At 43.8% G+C, this 17,701-nt stretch overlaps 1 protein-coding gene across 13 annotated transcripts in view; it reads left to right on the top strand.

Moving 5' to 3' along the window:
- The window catches only part of cadps2 (Ca++-dependent secretion activator 2), a 100,373-nt gene that overhangs the window by 53,144 nt on the left and 29,528 nt on the right, over positions 1-17,701 (top strand). For all 13 annotated transcript variants that reach the window (XM_028959269.1, XM_028959267.1, XM_028959264.1 and 10 more), the window contains exons 9-13: positions 4,377-4,443; positions 4,591-4,699; positions 4,932-5,141; positions 9,231-9,367; positions 14,449-14,636. In XM_028959269.1, coding sequence (XP_028815102.1) covers positions 4,377-4,443; positions 4,591-4,699; positions 4,932-5,141; positions 9,231-9,367; positions 14,449-14,636 — 711 coding nt within the window. The remainder of the gene's footprint in view (positions 1-4,376; positions 4,444-4,590; positions 4,700-4,931; positions 5,142-9,230; positions 9,368-14,448; positions 14,637-17,701) is intronic.

Genomic DNA, 17,701 nt, shown 5'->3' with positions numbered 1-17,701 from the left:
TCTGCCAAATGCCTTAAATGTAAATGTATGGACAGTTCTGAGTTGCCATGTCTTTGGATGGCAGAAGGAAATCAGAGAACCTGGAGGAAACCCGCGCCAACAGTAGGAGAACATGCAATAAAAATAGCATTGTGTACTATTAGACTTTATTTTTTGTTTTCCCCCTTCAGTATGATAAATGAGAGCTGTTTTTGCACCGGACCACAGAAGAAGGCTGTCACCTGTCATGTCTGCCGTGGGCTGGGGACGTTGAGCTGTGTGTGGGCAGTGCCCTTGTTCATACCGGTCATATTCAGAGGCCTTCCACTAGATGTCAGGCAGGCTGAGGTGAGGAGGTGGGACATTCATCCAGCTGACGCCATTCCTCGACCTTCCTAGGTTTGGTGGAGCTTTTGGGAGTTTGTGATCAATTGTGACACACTGGATGTCAAGTTTGTGTCTAAGCTGGTTGACTTTCTTTTTAAGTATGGGTCTTAAATGAAGGACGGTGCAACAGGAGTGTTTCACCTCGCTGCCCATGTGCCTTCGGTGGAGATTTGTGGACATTGTCACCGAATGCTCCCGCGCTGAGGCTCTTTAGGGCACTGGGGGTCGAGTCATCAGAGAGAGCAGCACCTAGAATGTATTGGGAGCAATATCAGTGAAGATTGAGAGGAGAAGTGGTCTTGGGACTGACCCCTGTGGTACTGCCATTTGCTTGGATTCAATTTTGATGTACAGAGCGGTGATTTAAAAAAAAAAAAAAAAAAAAAAAAGTGTTCTGCTGTAATGTGGCCTGGTCTGCACCCGACTGGTCATCTGATTCTTGTCCAGGGTGCTTGTTTTGTTTGCTGCTGCGTCCACATCCCCACTGGTAGAGAGGAGGGATTTATGCAAAGATTAAGGTATTAATATTGTTTGTCAAAATAATATCCAGCAAATTCTTAGAAAAACCTTATTGGATTAAGAGATTAAGGTAAATAAATAATCCTTATATGCAGATTACAGGGGAAATGCAGTATGGGGGGAACAGCATTGCGCTTTATGAATGCATAACTGCATAGCTTCAGTAAAAATATGTTTTTCTGATTGTCACAACCAGGTGCACTGAAAAAATCAAGCGACACAAAAGAAGTGACGAAAAATGTCCAGCAGGGAGCAGTGACGCTCCGCTCTTTACTGCAAGAGTCCTCGGACGTGGGCTAGCGGTGGGCGTGCTGAACGTCGGATTTTGATCTTTCTGTAGTTTCCCCTCTTTCATACATGTGTACACTTACATCCATTCAACCCGCTGCTGCTTTTACACGTTACAGGGACATGGTGTAAATATGATTTTTTTTTACAGATGTAAATATGAATGAATGGCTCCAGTAATAAACCACAAAGCAGTCGTTTCTGATGAATCGCCACTTCGCTGGTATCTGGGGTAGTCTGATGCGGATGCATGTTTGTGTTTGAGGAGGGCTGTAGGTGTCGGTAGCTCCCATTAGTGGGCACCTCTGCAAGCGGACCCAGCTGGACTCCGCCTTCGGGAGAGGCGGGGTCAGGGGGTTGGCTCTTACCCATCAGTCAGCTAATTAGCACAGAGGCCCCAGAAGGCGCACGGAGAAGTGACGAGCATTGAGTGGCTCCCCCTAATTGGCAGAAGCCTCTTCAGACCGTAATTACCTCCTCGCCGTGACCCGAGCGACAACTGCAGGGGGCACGCAGAGGCACCCACGGGGGAAAACACATGGGCACGGGCGGTGCGTATAACAGCTACGGACACGCCATAAAATCCGTCTTTAAAAAATGCCTTCACTTGTTGATGTGCATTCGCAGTATTTGCATTTCCGTTTTCGCCTCAGAAGATTTTCTTTCTTTCGTGCTTACACACACACACACAGAGAGAGAGAGAGAGACACACACACAGAGAGAGAGAGAGACACACACACACACACACAGAGAGAGAGAGAGACACACACACACACACAGAGAGAGAGAGACACACACACACACACAACACAGAGAGAGAGAGAGAGAGAGAGAGACACACACACACACACACACACAGAGAGAGAGAGACACACACACACACAGAGAGAGACACACACACACACACACACACAGAGAGAGAGACACACACACAGAGAGAGAGAGAGACACACACACACACACACACACCTGAGGACCGCTGCTTTTCTGGTCTGTGCATTGAGAGTGAAAAGGAGGAGTGTGGGAGAAAAAGACTGCATGAGGGACGGGGAGATTTTCAGGTTGAATGCTTCCCATTAAAAGGAGCCATCTGTTGATCCGCGCCGGGAAGACAGAAGCACTGGGAGGCATTGACTGGCGGTTCATTCTCCCCCAGTGCCGCCGAATACACGGCAATCTGCCAGCGCTGCAGTCTGGGGGAGAGACCACACAGACCTAGAGCGTCTGTCTGTCTGTCTGTCTCTCGTTTTCTCTGTCTGTCTGCTCCCCGTCTCGCTTCCCTTCGCTCCAAATTGCTCACTTCAGCTAATTCTTCCTCACCGTCTCTCGTTTTATTAGCGGCCCCCCACTGTCATCCCTGCTCAACCTGGAGATGCACACTCGACACCTCGTCCCCCTGCTGCCTCCCCCTTTCCTTTTCACTCGCACGTTGTTCTCTTATTCTGCGGGCTGACATGTGTGAGGTGAATGAGTCTCATTCAGGGGACGTTATGTTGTACGTTACAAAGGGGCAGCGGTAAGACCTTCACGTTGCTGAACAGAAGCCCAGAACTCACTCTTGTCCGCATGTTTTGCTGGCATTACGCTCCCTGGATGTCTGCAGCCATATGCACCTTCCACTGGGCCTTTAGTGATGTTTGTTTTGAATAACTATAATGAAATATGTATGAATAATATGTCATTTAATGCATAAAATAAAATCTATATTTTTTTAAAATAAAATAATTTAGTTGCTTGTAATTTCAACAGATGACCACAAAGGGGAACTGTTACCAACAGAATGGACATGATGGCTCCTAAACTTTATTTGTCTAAAATGAAAAAATAATGCTGTTAAAATGTTATTCAGCAACAGATTGGGCAAACTTGGGAAAGTTGTCTGTTTTTTATAAAACATTTAACTGGTCAAGTCGTATGTTCAAATCACTTCGAGTGGCAAAGGAACATATTGCGACGTTTGTGGGATTTTGATTTTCTTGCATAAGAGCAGATTTAACATTAAAAAAAAAAATCCTCACTTCATATTGGTTCATTTGATTTATCTTGCATTCATGCTGGATAAATCCAGGCTCTAATTAATTAACTGTCCTTGCCCGGATGTGTACAGTGTATTAATATGATTAATGGCTATGTTATTATAAATGGCTCATCAGTGTCATCGCCTTCATTTCCGTTGTCTTTTTCTTTTGGTTTATTCTGCTCATTTTATGATATTTAAACCGGCACCTTGTAGGAGTGTTTTTTACCTGAGTAAAAAAAAAATCTGTTCACAAAAGTTACTTAATTTTCCTAAATACAGTTATTAAAAAAGTTATTAATTTTAATTTAGTCTTCAATTTATATATCATCTTTTAAATCTTTCTTTCTTTGTTTAGATGGATGTCTTTTTTGACCTCCTTTAGATCAGAGAAGGTTTTTTTATTTATTATTTTTTTATTATTTTTTAAAGAAGCACATGAACGTTATAAAAAGGTGGGAGAAGCTGGACTGAAAAAGCCCGCGGCCCAGTGGCACTGCTGGCCACCATTGTTGTCACCTAAATGGGCTCATGAGAGGCGGAAAGGTGTCGAAGAGTGAACCGAAAATCATTTTCACAAGTGGATGATTACCCCCGCCACATGTTAACACAGCTCCCGCCGTCCACGGCGCTTTCAGCCTCGACTGGGGGGGCTTTGCACCCCCCACCTCCGCCTCAGCAGCCCCTTTTATTGATTTTATACTCACGCTTATGGCCGCGTTCATTTCTCTTCAATTATTTATTGCATGTAGATGTCAGGGGTTTCCTGAACAGTTTGGTGATGCAGCTGTTATACATCATAAAAATGCCAACATGTGGGGGAAATAATCACTTTTTATTCGTTTTTTTTTTTTTTTTCTTTATTGTTTGAAGCCCTTTGTGGGTTTTTTTCCCCTTTAGACGTTCTAAATTTAGCTTCTGTTTGCTTCGTATTGTCGATGTTAAGCTTCGTATTGTCGATTTAGTAAGTACACTCCTTTTATTAAAACATTGCCATTTTATATTTTACTTTGAAAGAGAACACTGTGCACTAGTAATAAATGATAAATGTATTTAGTTATTTTTTGTTGTTTGTTTTTAATTTCTTTTATTGGCATTTGCAACTCAATTTTATGAATTTTTTAAAATAATTCTATCACTATGAATTTTTTTTTAAGAGCTTATCAGATATCCTTTCATTTTTTAGGTACCTGTATGCATTGGGCCAGAGAGTATGGAAACGCTGGAAAAGGAGATATTTTGTTCTGGTTCAGGTAAATAGACTTTTTTTTGTTTTTTTTGTTTTTTTTTGTCTGGTTTGTGAATGTATGAAATGTTGGTGTGATTTTGTTGATGGTGATTGCAAGAGGACTGTGTAAAGGCCGGCGAGTTTGTCCATAATTGCGGGTGATTTTCCGCAGGTCAGCCAGTACACGTTCGCCATGTGCAGCTACCGGGAGAAGAAGTCGGAGCCGCAGGAGCTGATGCAGCTGGACGGATACACGGTGGATTATTCAGAACCGCAACCAGGTGCTTCGCGTCCCCAAGTTTCACAAAAGTGCGGCAGCATCATTCATGGAATGACATGAGACATTTTGAGAACAAATGAGAATTCCTGAACGATTCCTAGATACCCATTACATACTTAATATATTGTTTCTAAGGTTACCCGTAAATAGTACCTATCCCACAAGCGGTTCTGCTGTCTGTTATTTGGCTCTACGAGTGTGTCTGTCTCTGAAAGACCTCTGATCTCCTCCAGGTCTCCAGGGTGGCCGCGTGTTCTTCAGCGCTGTTAAGGAAGGAGACCTGGTGGTGTTCGCCAGCGATGACGAGCAGGACCGCGTCCTCTGGGTCCAGGCCATGTACCGTGCCACAGGCCAGTCCTACAAGCCCGTACCGCCTGCCCAGAACCAGCGGCAGAACTGCCGGGGAGGGGACCTTCAGAAGGACGCTGCGGTGTCCTTACTCGGTTGGTCCTCATCCTGAAAAAACGGTTAACCTCCACGACTGTAACTTTTAAGCATTTGAGACATTTTGGGTCACTGTCTGTATATGAACATCTAATGTGAATAATGAAGCAAATCTGTGTCTTCATATGAGCACGTTATTGATTGACCCCCATGCTTTTGATCTCTTTGATCACACTCATGAGTTCAAATGACTTCTTCTTGTTGCTTCTTGTCCTGCTTTATCCCCAGGCCTCGAAAAGTGATAGCAAGGGCCTTGATTTGATTTGAAAGCCAGCGTACTATATACCCTCACTTGGAACACACACGACTGCACGCACACTCTGGCGGGTTTGGATCAGGGGAAGATCTTCAGAAGGCCTGAGGCTAAATGAGAAGTTGCGCTCACTCTTGTTGGGGGGTCATGCGAAGTCTCGGCTCTCTGTATTGATTTGCCGAGATGTGTGTGAAATGCTCCCTGTGTCTCGCAGGCTGCGTCCGGTCGGAGCTGTCCGGCCAGGGCTCTCATGGTGGAGATGAGCGGCTCGAGATGAGCACTTGAGACAGAAAGCCATATGTCTGAAGGAGCGTGTGTGTGTGTGTGGATGGAAATGGAGTGAGTACTGATCCACTGTCCCCCCTCATCAGTCTATGTACCACGGCTCCTGTAGCACCACGGCCCCCCCCCCTCATCTACCTGCAGCACAGCCCCGCCGGCGTTCGATAACCTGTCATAAATGCCTGTCCACCTTGCAGGTGGATGTCAGATGGATGTGACTGCTGCCATGATGATGAGGACGCAATAATAAAAAAAAAAACGTAGCCACTCTGGGCCGAGGCACGCCACGTCTCTTCAGCTCCGATTAAATAACCCTCAAACCCCCCCCCCCCCCCCAAAAAATCAACCTTCTCTCCAGCACCCTGCTTTCTTAGTCGGCGGATAATAGCTGGAAGTTAAGGACGACGCAGATCAATACGGTTCCTGCGTCTGATTGGATTTGTCAGTCTCACGCCTGCCTTCTCCCGTCCGCGAATCAATACCACGCTTCCCCCTCTCTATTATTGCATTAATCTATACCTCTTTTGTCCCATTTCTTTGCGGTCATCTCCCCACTTTTTTTCTTGTGTATGCGTTCCATATCCTCTCCATTCCCTTTTTCTCCCAATTACATTAAGGAGCGATGCGTTAGTGGTAATGAGTGTAAAATGACCTACATCAGAATTAAAAAGGGGGACACGGAGGGCTGGCTGGGGCGCAGGCCCAGACATTTTTGTCGGGGAGAGGAAAAGGGAGCGGGGGCAAAAAAAAAAAAAAAAAAAAGCAGAAAGAAAGAAAGGAACGGGGAGAAAGTCGATCCCGAGATGATTGGGGGATTGCACTTCTGCCGCCCTCCGCTCACAAAGCGACAGTCGGGGGGACTAACAAATGCCCCATCGCTCCTGGGCAGGCGCCGGAGCTTTTCACCGTCTGCACAAGCGTCCACAAAGTCGTCGGCGCGCCAGAAATGGCAGCGCTAATAAAAGCAATCGCTAATGCTCGTCTCGGGATGGCGCCGTGGGCCACCGAGGCGTCGGGCGATGCACTTCTAAAGCCTTGGTCTTTTGTGGCCCCTGTCATGTGAGGACCTTCCTCCCCCAAACGTGCGTCTGCGGCGAGCAGAAAAGGGAGAGTTAGGCTTTTGATGGGCTTTCACTGTTTCCCCATTAGCCAGTTTTGAGGACACGTTATGCACGCGGTTGAAAGGACTGGAAATGAACTTGAACACACTTTTAACCGCCTCCCTCCTCTTTTCTCCTATTCTCCCGGCTTCTTTTGCGTGACCCGACCCCGTGCCCTCCTTGAATCTCCTCGATGGTGTATGCTATTTTCCTCCCGACTCGCCGGGACCCTTTCTATTCAGGCCCGTTCGCTCTCGCCGCGCACGGCTGAGAATCGCTGCTGTTTTCAAATGCCCGGAGTGAGACAGAGGATGAACATGCATATTGAGAAGCCATGTTCGTGACACTCATAGAATCATTATAAATGTTTTATTGAGTTCCATTTTCAAGGTCGGCCCCCGTTCGGGCGGAATAGCCTTTACTCTTACTTGCGCGCCTTTTCTCTAAATGCATTCAGGCCTTTTGTGCCGCGGTGCGTGTTTTTTTTTTGCGCTGCAGCGATTTAACTCATTTAAATGAGCGCGGCTCAGGGAAAATAGAGAAAGAAAGAAAGAAAAAAAAAAAAAAGTCAACCCCCAGCACCACAAATGCCTTCTAACGCCGTCATCTGGAACCTGACAGCATCGGCTCGCGGCTCGCCGGCTGCTGCGTTGGCATGGAGGCAGCGGCCGCGTGTTGCTCATTGGGTCTGACAGTTTCTGCCGTGTTGTGGAAAGTGGAAACTCAAATGTGGAAACTGAATATCACAGCGTGGCTTTAGCCAAAAAGAGGTGGGAAGCAAACACAGGGGCAGGATGGAAGGATGAGAGGTGCTAAGGCGAAGGATTTCCCAGCTCGGTGCGAGGACTTTAGCTGATGCATCCTACGTCTCGGTCAGGTTTTTCACAATATTATCACCACACAAGGGTCCAGTTAAATGTCAGAATCAGAAACCGTAATTCAAAGGTTTATATTCTTTTCATCAAATCCTGTCCATGAACAAAGTGATTGTAGTCATGCACTAATATAGATAAACAATTAGAATCTAAAATTGATAGATTCTAATTGTGGCAAGTTTGTATGGCCACATTTTATGCAAATAGGAGGGGAAAGTGTCATTGAAAATAAAATCCTCAAATAAGTCATTAATTCAAAATAATTATTTTTAAGGCCCTCAATGAGTTTGATATCTGCAGACCCTAAGACTGTTCTAAAGGCAGGGAGCATAAATGAGCTCTCTAAATTTATTTCATTGATTGAACCCTAGGAATACAACATTAGTGTTAGAGATCTGGTTGTTAAAATTCCAGGTTGTGAAGTGGTGCAAATTGTGATCAATAAACGTTTTTGTCTAAAGGATCTGCCTGTATATAAATGTATAACACATCTCTAGAACATCTGGCCACAACATATAACCTCTAGTATCATTTGAGTGAAAAATCTTCTTCTTAGTCTCTCCTTTAGAAAGATTTCTGAGCTGATTTTTTGCAACTTATTATCGCAAAGTGAGTTATATTAGAGAACAGGATATTGGGCTTCCTAGATTGAGCTAACAACAGACTTTAGACTCCTTCTCATATTGGATTCCTCCCCCTTTACCCCTCAGAACATCTTCAGTCTGAGACCATCTGTTCAATGACACAATTCCTGTCCGCCTCCTTGCTCCTTATCTCATCAATGAGTTGTTTTTGTCGACCAGCGCAATGTTTGCTGGGCACAGTCTGAGCCGGCAGCTTGTTCCAGAAACACTATAGACCAGAGGTTTGGGCCCAGCCGTGGAATATTGGATCCAGCCTCGGATGCACCGCTCTATCAAAATCATATTACAAGAAAGTTAGAAATATTTAAAAGAAATATTACTGCCCGGGTGTTGAATTGTAGTTTATTTACATACACAATTGAATGGACGTGAAAGCTCACATACGAGTTTCATCAAAATCACCTATATCTCAAGAGCACCGATTTACTGTACATTTTATGTTTTATTTAACAACCAAGTGTTTGAGACTGAATAATATGAAAACCCATTAGTTTTGTAATTGTTGATTATAAAAGTTAAATGTTACCCATTTGATGTGTGTTAAGCGGGTTGTCATTTCTGAGGGGCAAATCTTCAATAGGAATTACAGTATCTAATTACTGATTAATTAGCTAAGTGCATTCCCCAATATGAAAGTGGAACGAAATTCCAATTTGAACTAAGTAATTAACATTAAATCTTGGGGGAAAACTGTTAACCAGCCACCACTATTCAGCTGGTTTATGGATGATGATGATGATGATGTTTTCACTTCTAATTACATTTTTATTTTCATGCTAACCTTGCAGTGGACGCTTCACCTTACAGTCAATCAGGGATGAGATTCCCAATTAAAAGCCACCCTGATTAGGTGTTGAAAGAGTCTGTGCTGGGTGGTGGCTTTTTATAGGCACTGTACGACCGTCCACCGCTCTCGTTTTCTCCCCCCCATCAGGCCTGGAGCGGACTCAGAGGCAGGGGGTGGAGGAGCTGATCTCGGCGGTTCCCTGCCGCTTTGACCACGCCAGCCTGTTCCGCATCCTGCAGAAACACACACTCACACATCGCATGAACGACTCCTTCTCCTGCCTGGTGAGTGTGTGTGTGTGTGTGTGTGTGTGTGTGTCATGTTAATTGAACAGACTGATTGTTTCTCTAACTACAATTCAGCAAATCAGGTAATAAACTAGAGTTCCTCAGGCCAAATGCATCTATTGAATTAATCAGACACCCTTATACAGTGCGACTTACACTCAGTAGTTACAGGGACCGTCCCCCTCAGGGTTAAGTGTCCTGCACAGGGACACGATGGCAGTAGGTGGGATTTGAACCTGGGTCTTCTGGTTCATAGACCACTTTGTCACCAACTTGGCCGATACAAACGTACACAAATCCATTCTGAATTCTGCAGTAAATGTTTATGGACAGTGCATGCTTATTTTTGTAATTGTAATATTTAAATGGTAACGATCGGCCCAACCCCAAACTGCTGTCCTTCTCAGTACACATTTAAAGTAAACTCTCTCTCTCTCTCTCTCCCCCTTTACCTGGTCCGACCTTCTGTCAGCCTATTGTAACAAGTCTATTAGACTACCACAGGACAAAGTGCAAAGCCTGGATAATGAGGTCATTTTCCCATGTAGCCCTGGGCCGGGACATCTGTCTGGGAGTGGGTGGTGGGGGTCTCTCAGGGGTTCTGGGATAGAGTGGACACGGCGTTCTCACACCTCAGTTGCAAGTGTTGGTTTTCTGCAGCAAGTGAGAGAGAAAAACACAGAGACTCCGGATTCTGAACCCCCGGAAACTGGAGCCTGTTTATCATAAAACCCACCTTCACAGTCACATTTGACAGGGTAAAATATCACAGTGTTGCAGTCTTTTCTTACATTCCAAGATCCCCTCCACAGGTCATAAATTCATGTTCAGATGAGCTCTCAACCAAACACGCTTTTTTTTTTTTTTTTTTTTTTTTTGAAACCAAGAGGCTCAAAAGAAGCAACATCATTCCTGCAACTGTAATTTTTGATGTTATCGCAATAATTTATTAGAATCATTGAGTTTCTCTTCTCTTTGTGTTTATGCTTTATCTTGTTTCTCCGTCATGGTGGCATGTTGTTAACTGATGGATGTCTGTTCGCTGTCTTCTTTATCCCTTTATTGAGAAAGCACAGCACAGCAAGCAACAGTAATGCACAGGAAATCTTCTCACCCTACCGAAGAGCTAGACATCAGAGTTCAATGTGTCAGTATTGATCAGTGCCATATGTATGTGGATTATGAGTCTAAATAATGTGTCTGATCAAGCATCTTTATGAAGTGCTATGGGACGGGATTATCTCTGTTGAACTGGACATAATGCTGCCAACCAATATTTAGCCTTTTCCAAAAGTGTTTAGGCCCCTCCAAGGAACCACCTCGAGGCATTCTGGGGAGCGTGTGAGCATATGAGTGTGTGTGTGTGTGTGTGTGTGTGTGTGTGTGTGTGTGTGTGTGTGTGTGTGTGTGTGTGTGTGTGTGTGTGTGTGTGTGTGAAAAGCAAGTCTGGTGTAACTGCCTTTCACTTTTAGGGGGTGTGGAATTTAACTTTTTTTTTTTTTTTTTTTAAACCGCCATATCTCCCGACCCTCTGTAATTTAACGCACGCATCCATACGCACACCATCGAGCATCACCAAATGAGAGGTAGGCATTACCAGTCATGTCTGACCCTAATATAATTACCATAGTGGCACACGGGAACACACACACACTCTCACTCGCAGCAAGACACACCTCAGTCCCCCACTGCTTTTGCAATTAAGGTCCTATTCATTAGCAATATTGTTCATAGAAAGTGTGTGTATGTGTTGGGGGGGTTGTGTAAGTCTTAATTGCTTCACTTCACAGCGTTGCCGTGACTGTGGAGCACAAACGGCAGAGGCCTTGAGCAGGAGGCTGAATGCTCAGATGGAATGTTCTGTAAAGCGGTGGCACAGCCGCTGCCATAATGAGTCAAAAACATCTATTGATTTTATGATTAAGTGTTTTTCTAACATACAAAGTGGCTCCAAGGCAGGCAGGATGGAGTCTGCTTCTGTGCTGAATGCAGGAACCTGGCCCACCCTTGAGGGTTTGACGTTTGATGTTTTCCCAGGTACCGGCCTTCCTTTGCATTAAAAGCGTGTAGGTTTTGGCGTGCGCTGTTGAAGGTGTGCGCGTTCACGTCTACGTACCCGCGAGAAGAATGGGAGCTCCTGACAGCTCACCGGACTGCGTTTTGTCGGGAGGATAATGAGGCATCGGGCTCGTTAATGCTTAATTGAGCGGTCAGCGCCAAGGCGTGAGCCGGCCATCTGTTTGTCATGGTAGAACATCTTGTCACATCCTGCCAGGCGCGGGCCAGTCTGCTCATCTCTTTGTGGAGGGATATTTATAGATCCAACCAAACCAAACGAGTGATCAAAACTCCACGAGCCAGGAAAAAAAATTAGCAGTCGAGGGAATATTAAAGAAAAAAAAAACTATTAAGGTGAGCGACGCAGGGAGGGGGGGCTTCAGAGAGAGAAAGAGCCACTGAGAAGCCAGACAGGTAGAGCCAGAAAGAACCACGGAGAGAGTCTGAGCCGCACAGTGGGATTCTCGCCGTGGTTTCGAAGCCTTGGAGCTTGGAAACGGAGGTTTATATTTAAATGGCGGAACCCAGCCGAATCGCAAGGGTCTTCGCTCGCCGTGTCCCCATTAAACGGCCACTTGCTCCCAAGGCGACCGGCAGCACCCAGGCGATCCAGGGCCTCCACGCACGCTGCCCCCCCCCCCAAGCTCCCCGCGCTTCCGTGGGCGACCAGCCCCTCAGAAGTGTTAATTTGTTAGCGTTCCTTCAGAGAGGCGTCTTAATTAAGTTTGTAAGATTCATGCCTAATTTAGTTATCATGCGAGGGATGAATGAGCTAATGAATGCAACAGGATTTCAGATCGCTCTCCACCTCACCAGCATAATGTGTGACTTTTCTACCGATGAATTAATTGTTTGCCTTTAACCTTGCACTCTTTTGTGTTAATGTTGGTAAAAGGCTGTTTTTTTAATATATTAGGCTTTGTTCTTGGCTGTTGGTTGAGCGAGAAACTCTTAAAATGTTTGAAATAGCCTCTGTAACCTTTTTTGGAATAAAAAACTATATCTTGCCTTCAGTTGGGCCATAATCTGGGATTTTAAACTGACTAAGATGGGTCATGTAGTGGGACAAGTCTCTAAATGACAGTTTTGTGACACGGGTATTGAAGGGCCAGTGTCCACAGGAGGGGGTGAATGGGGCTGTTCAGCCTTTGACTGAAGAGCTGACCTTTCTCCAGTGGTCACCAGTAAACGAGTCGTCGCTTGCCCAGTTGCTTTCAGCACCGCGGCATTGGTGGGAGTCGACTCCGGGGCCTTCAAAGAAGCCGCTAATGGCTGCTGATTCACCCGGTCCCAGTCTCTGTGTATTTCCACTCCTATTCACGGCGCGGCCTCTTTAGAAGTCTGATAAAACTCGTGTTTCGTATAAAGCAGCAAGCAAAACCAGCTGAAAATCTGAAAGAGCCCTGTGTCATTGCATTGTGCACCAGTTCAATAAACACTCACAAAGATGGTTGCGATTCACAATAAGTTCATTATGAATCCATGCATGTGTGCGTTAAACGTGAAAACACCAAGCGAACACACGCCTGCAACCATGTTTCAATGCTTGCTGTTGTATTCCTAGTGGGTAAGTCTGTTGAGGAGCCGCCGCCTGTACGCAGTGTGGATGTGGACACCGCAGGTCTGTGGGTTCTGATTACCGCACCCCGTCATGTGGAAAAGCCTTTACATCAGCACCATATTAAGAAAAAGCGTCTGCTGGGTAGGCTTCTCGTCTTTAATAGAGCGATGGATAGATGACCTTCTCCTGTATATCTAAGCAACAAGCATCTGCCATGCAGAAAGCAAGCAGAAGGGGAATGAAAATCCACTTAACCCACAGTTTACACTTCACATGGCATGTGAAAGAAAAATAATGGTTTGCTATGAATACTAATTGTGTTATTTACATCCAGGGTAGATTACTCACATTTGTAAATGGAGCAGATAGTGTTCTATATCGGTCACTTTTTTTTATTATAAGGAATGGGTGGTGTACAACAAGGTGTGTCAAATGAAAAATATGTTTTTATTTTTTTTAACACTGGAGACCATTATCATTTTGCTTCATGCTAGGATTCACTGTTTGCATGTCTAAATGGTTTGGTTTGTTGACCTTAACTTGCTTCACACTGAGCCATAATTACATATTAGCGAACAAATAAAATACTACACCATTACTACTACTAGTGCTGCTACGTGTTCAAATGATTCTGATGTAATTATTACTAATAATTTGGTTTCAACAGAGAAGTGGTTTGAGATGTATCTACTCTAATGCCACTTGAAGGATTGTCCTTGGACCTGCCACCTTCACTCCATCCCACATTTTCCCCCACTTCACCATGTACCAGTTGTGTGCACAGTCTTATATAGGTTTTTTGTTGTTGTTGTGGTTTTAAACCACCACTAAATGTACTGTATTGATTGGTGCCAAATTTCTTTAAAAGTAAAGCATACCACCATACTCAAGTGGAATTCTGTGCACTGCCATGATATGCAGATGGCACAAGTTTAATGTCACCTGACCATCTGACTGAAGTCACTAACTTAATTAGCTGTCTGACCAGAGTTACTGCTTAGAACTTTTTTTTTTTTTTTTACTAATTAAAGAAGCTTGATTTCTCGCAGACTTTTGAAATCCAGTGGGAATTGCTAAACTTTGAGTTTGAAAGGCGACTGCAGCATGCATTTATGTTTTAGAGCAAATGATCAAGGTCAATGGGGAATACATTTATGTAATTGAGCATGTCTTAAAACCTGCACTTTTAAGATGATGAGCCTAGTAAACTAAACTCAAATCAAAGTTTTTGATATTTATTTCACTTTTTGTACTATATTCTATTAATGTATTACTTTATCGGGTTTCTCATTCCATGTTTTTGCTGTATTTGCCATGTTTTATATGCACACACACATGCACGCACACTTACATACATACATACATACGTACATTACATACATTCATATATATCTATATACATGAACTAGTTAATTGTAATCTATATGGAATAAGTTCTTGTCCTTCACCTGTGTTGCAGGGCTGGTTCAGCCCGGGTCAAGTGTTTGTGCTGGATGAATACTGCGCACGGTATGGTGTGCGGGGATGCCACCGTCACCTCTGCTACTTGAAGGACCTTATGAAGTTCATGGAGAACAACGCCCTGGTCGACCCAACCCTGCTGCACTACAGCTACGCCTTCTGTGCCTCCCATGTACATGGAAACAGGTACCTAGAAAAGTGGAGCATGCCGACCAGCCTTAAACCCTGTAAAAATTGTGTTAACAATAATTATTCTTTGAATAATTCATTTATTTCTGTTTTAAAAGATTTTGTAGATTTTGTGACTGCAATCACAACAAGGAAAATTAATGACGATAAATGAAACATGGGCTTTCCTTGCACAGCACACACTCATACACACTTTGCAGTACTGCTTAACACTATATTTCCATTAAACATAATCACATTTGCCATCATGTATATTATATATTTATTGTATATTTTGAGGGTGTCATCTGTTTTCCTAATTTAACATGTTTGATATTTCTGAATTGAAAGTGTCATATTCCAATAACTTGAGATATTCCGCTGGATTTATAATCACTGACATTAAAACAAGATATATTTCACTTTGCATACATAAATGACAGTTTACCTTTTTGTATTTAATTATGAAAACAAAGGGGTTTCTTTTATTTCCTTTGGAGGCTCTTCACCCTGACTTTGTGTAAATTCATTCTAGTTTTGTCACACCCAGGCATTGTCCTCTGACTGTATTCTGCTGTCAGATTTCAGTATATTCTTCTCAGCCTCTGCTGATTTGCTGAGATAGGACACTTGTCACTGTAGATTTAGACACATCTCCACATTTCACAATTCTGAAATCAAGGATTTTATTTGAATGGCCAGACCAAAACATTGTCCTTCACATTCGCACGCCCAATAAAAGCAGAAGACGGGTTTTGTTGACGCAAATAATGGCTGTCAAAACAAAGAGATATGACAAGGACACAAAAATGTCTGTCACAAAGCCATCCCTTTATGTGCAGCAGCCATGTTGTCCCCTTCATGCAGTCCCGGGTAAGAACGTGTGTGTCTTCTCTCCAGGTGAATTAACGAGTTCCAAATAACTAAAAACCAATTAAAGGCTAATTACAGTGCTCATTTCCGTAGGTCACACCAGTTCAGTGTAATAAAAATGTCTGTAGCCGTATGCAACATATGCATTCAGATATTCCCATGCTTATTTCATGATTTCTCATCCTCTCCAAATAAATCAGAGCCCTTTTATTCTTCCTCTTATTTCATCCCTTTTTCTTTTTCTTTTTTTTTTTTTAAATTCCTCATCTCATTCACATATTTGTTCTTTTTTTTCTTCCTGCTTATCTAACAGCGCTGACTGATTCCTCAACGCTCCATGTCTCAGGGTTCCAATATGAGCAGTGCAGCTTGTCCACTTGTCTGTTGGTTCCACCCCCATGTGCATTGTCCTCTTGAAGCTATTAGTTTTCCACTTACGGCAAAAATCGCCCCCATTTGACTCGTGATGCTTTAAACACACATGGATGTGCCGTCTCCCTTTGTTGGCTAATTTGGCCAATTAGGCACAGTAGTGATTAGCCTCTCTGGCTAATCGCTGTGTTTAAATGAGGAAAATTGTTGGAAGTGGCTTTTTGCCGGTCCAAGTTTTCGTTAAGATAATTAATGTATATTCAGGGCTGCCGATCGACCCCCGCAGCGTGGGTGTGTGGGGGAATTATGGGAGGTTTGTGCAGCTACACCTCCATTAGATGAATATGGGCACTAACACTGATATGTTTATACATAGGGGAAATGGTTTTATTGACACAAGTACTCATTTATAGGTGCTTTATAGATCATTTAGGTAATTATAAGTAGTTATTGTTACATTGTACAACAAAACTGAACAACATGGGGTTATTTAGTACATAACAAATTGTAAACAACGTATAATGTTTTTAGCCAAACATTTGTTGTGATTACATAATTCATGAATTTATGTTCTTTTGTTCAGTAAAATAAATAATTGAATAATTGTTTCCTCTATATAATTGTTCTAAAAATTCTCCATAGAATAGGTGTGCCTTGTAGAAATGTCAACAGATTTCCTGACGCTCTGACGTCTCTTTACTTAATTCACCAAATATTGAAATTCGAAATGGCTGCTCCCCTAAACCCAGAAACACTCCTGCCTTTACTCAGCACATACGGCCTGATGCTTTTCCCTAATATGCGTATGGTGAAATGTATGAATAGTACATTCATATTTTACCTAGTTTATTCATGTTTTTTCATCCGTGTAAATGCTGATCTAAAAAAATTGCTTTGTAACACTACCAGGTTCTTCAACAGTCTAAACTGTAGCATGAAGATATTCTTTGAAGTGTGTGTGTGTGTGTGTGTGTGTGTGTGTGTGTGTGTGTGTCTTCTCCTGTCTGACAGCACGGCCCCCATCAGATCAGACAGCCTTGTGACACATTTGATTTGTATGAGTACTGCTTCCTACTGACAGTTGAAGTGTGGGATTGGCGAGGATTGATGGTAATGGCAGGAGTGTTCAGGTGGGTCTTGTGCCCATGTGGACAGGTGTGTGTGTGTGTGTATAAAGTTGCCGGCGGGCCACTATGACAGCTCAACCATGTTGTATATTAGTGTGTGTGTATGTGTGTGTGTCTGTGCTGGACCCAGCATGACAGTGAGGATATAATCGCCAGATCAGTGGCTTCTCGCTTGTCACTTCCCATCCCAGCCCATCCTGGCTGTCCATCACGCGTGGGCGCCCAATGTGACAGGAGCATTTACTCCTGCCACACGCCTGCCCCTCCCCCTGCCATCGCAAACATGCCACCCTTTCACCATGTCACCTCTCACCCCGTCACCAACACACACACACACACACGCACACACTGATACGCACATACATTAACATATTCACACTTAAACCCATACTGGCACACACACATTCTGGCATGCGAACACACAGCCGTTTACAAGGACCATCTTAATATAATTAAGATGAAAACCAAACTCGCCTCTGTCACCCACACATCTAAAGGGACATGACTCACACACACCCACACGGGCACCAAACACAAACCAACACGTTTTCATAAGCACAAATCCATGCATGTGCGCAGACACACACACACACACACACACACACACACACACACACACACACACACACACAGACTCAAGAATAGAGATGCACGATGGAGTAAGTTTCTCTGAGCTCCACACTTAACTCCCATTTAAACACTCATGAACAT

Source organism: Denticeps clupeoides, chromosome 17 (genome assembly GCF_900700375.1).
Source record: "Denticeps clupeoides chromosome 17, fDenClu1.1, whole genome shotgun sequence".
Lineage (NCBI taxonomy): Eukaryota > Metazoa > Chordata > Actinopteri > Clupeiformes > Denticipitidae > Denticeps > Denticeps clupeoides.
The sequence above is the reverse complement of the archived record's forward strand: the minus strand, read 5'-3'. Positions and strand labels throughout refer to the sequence as shown.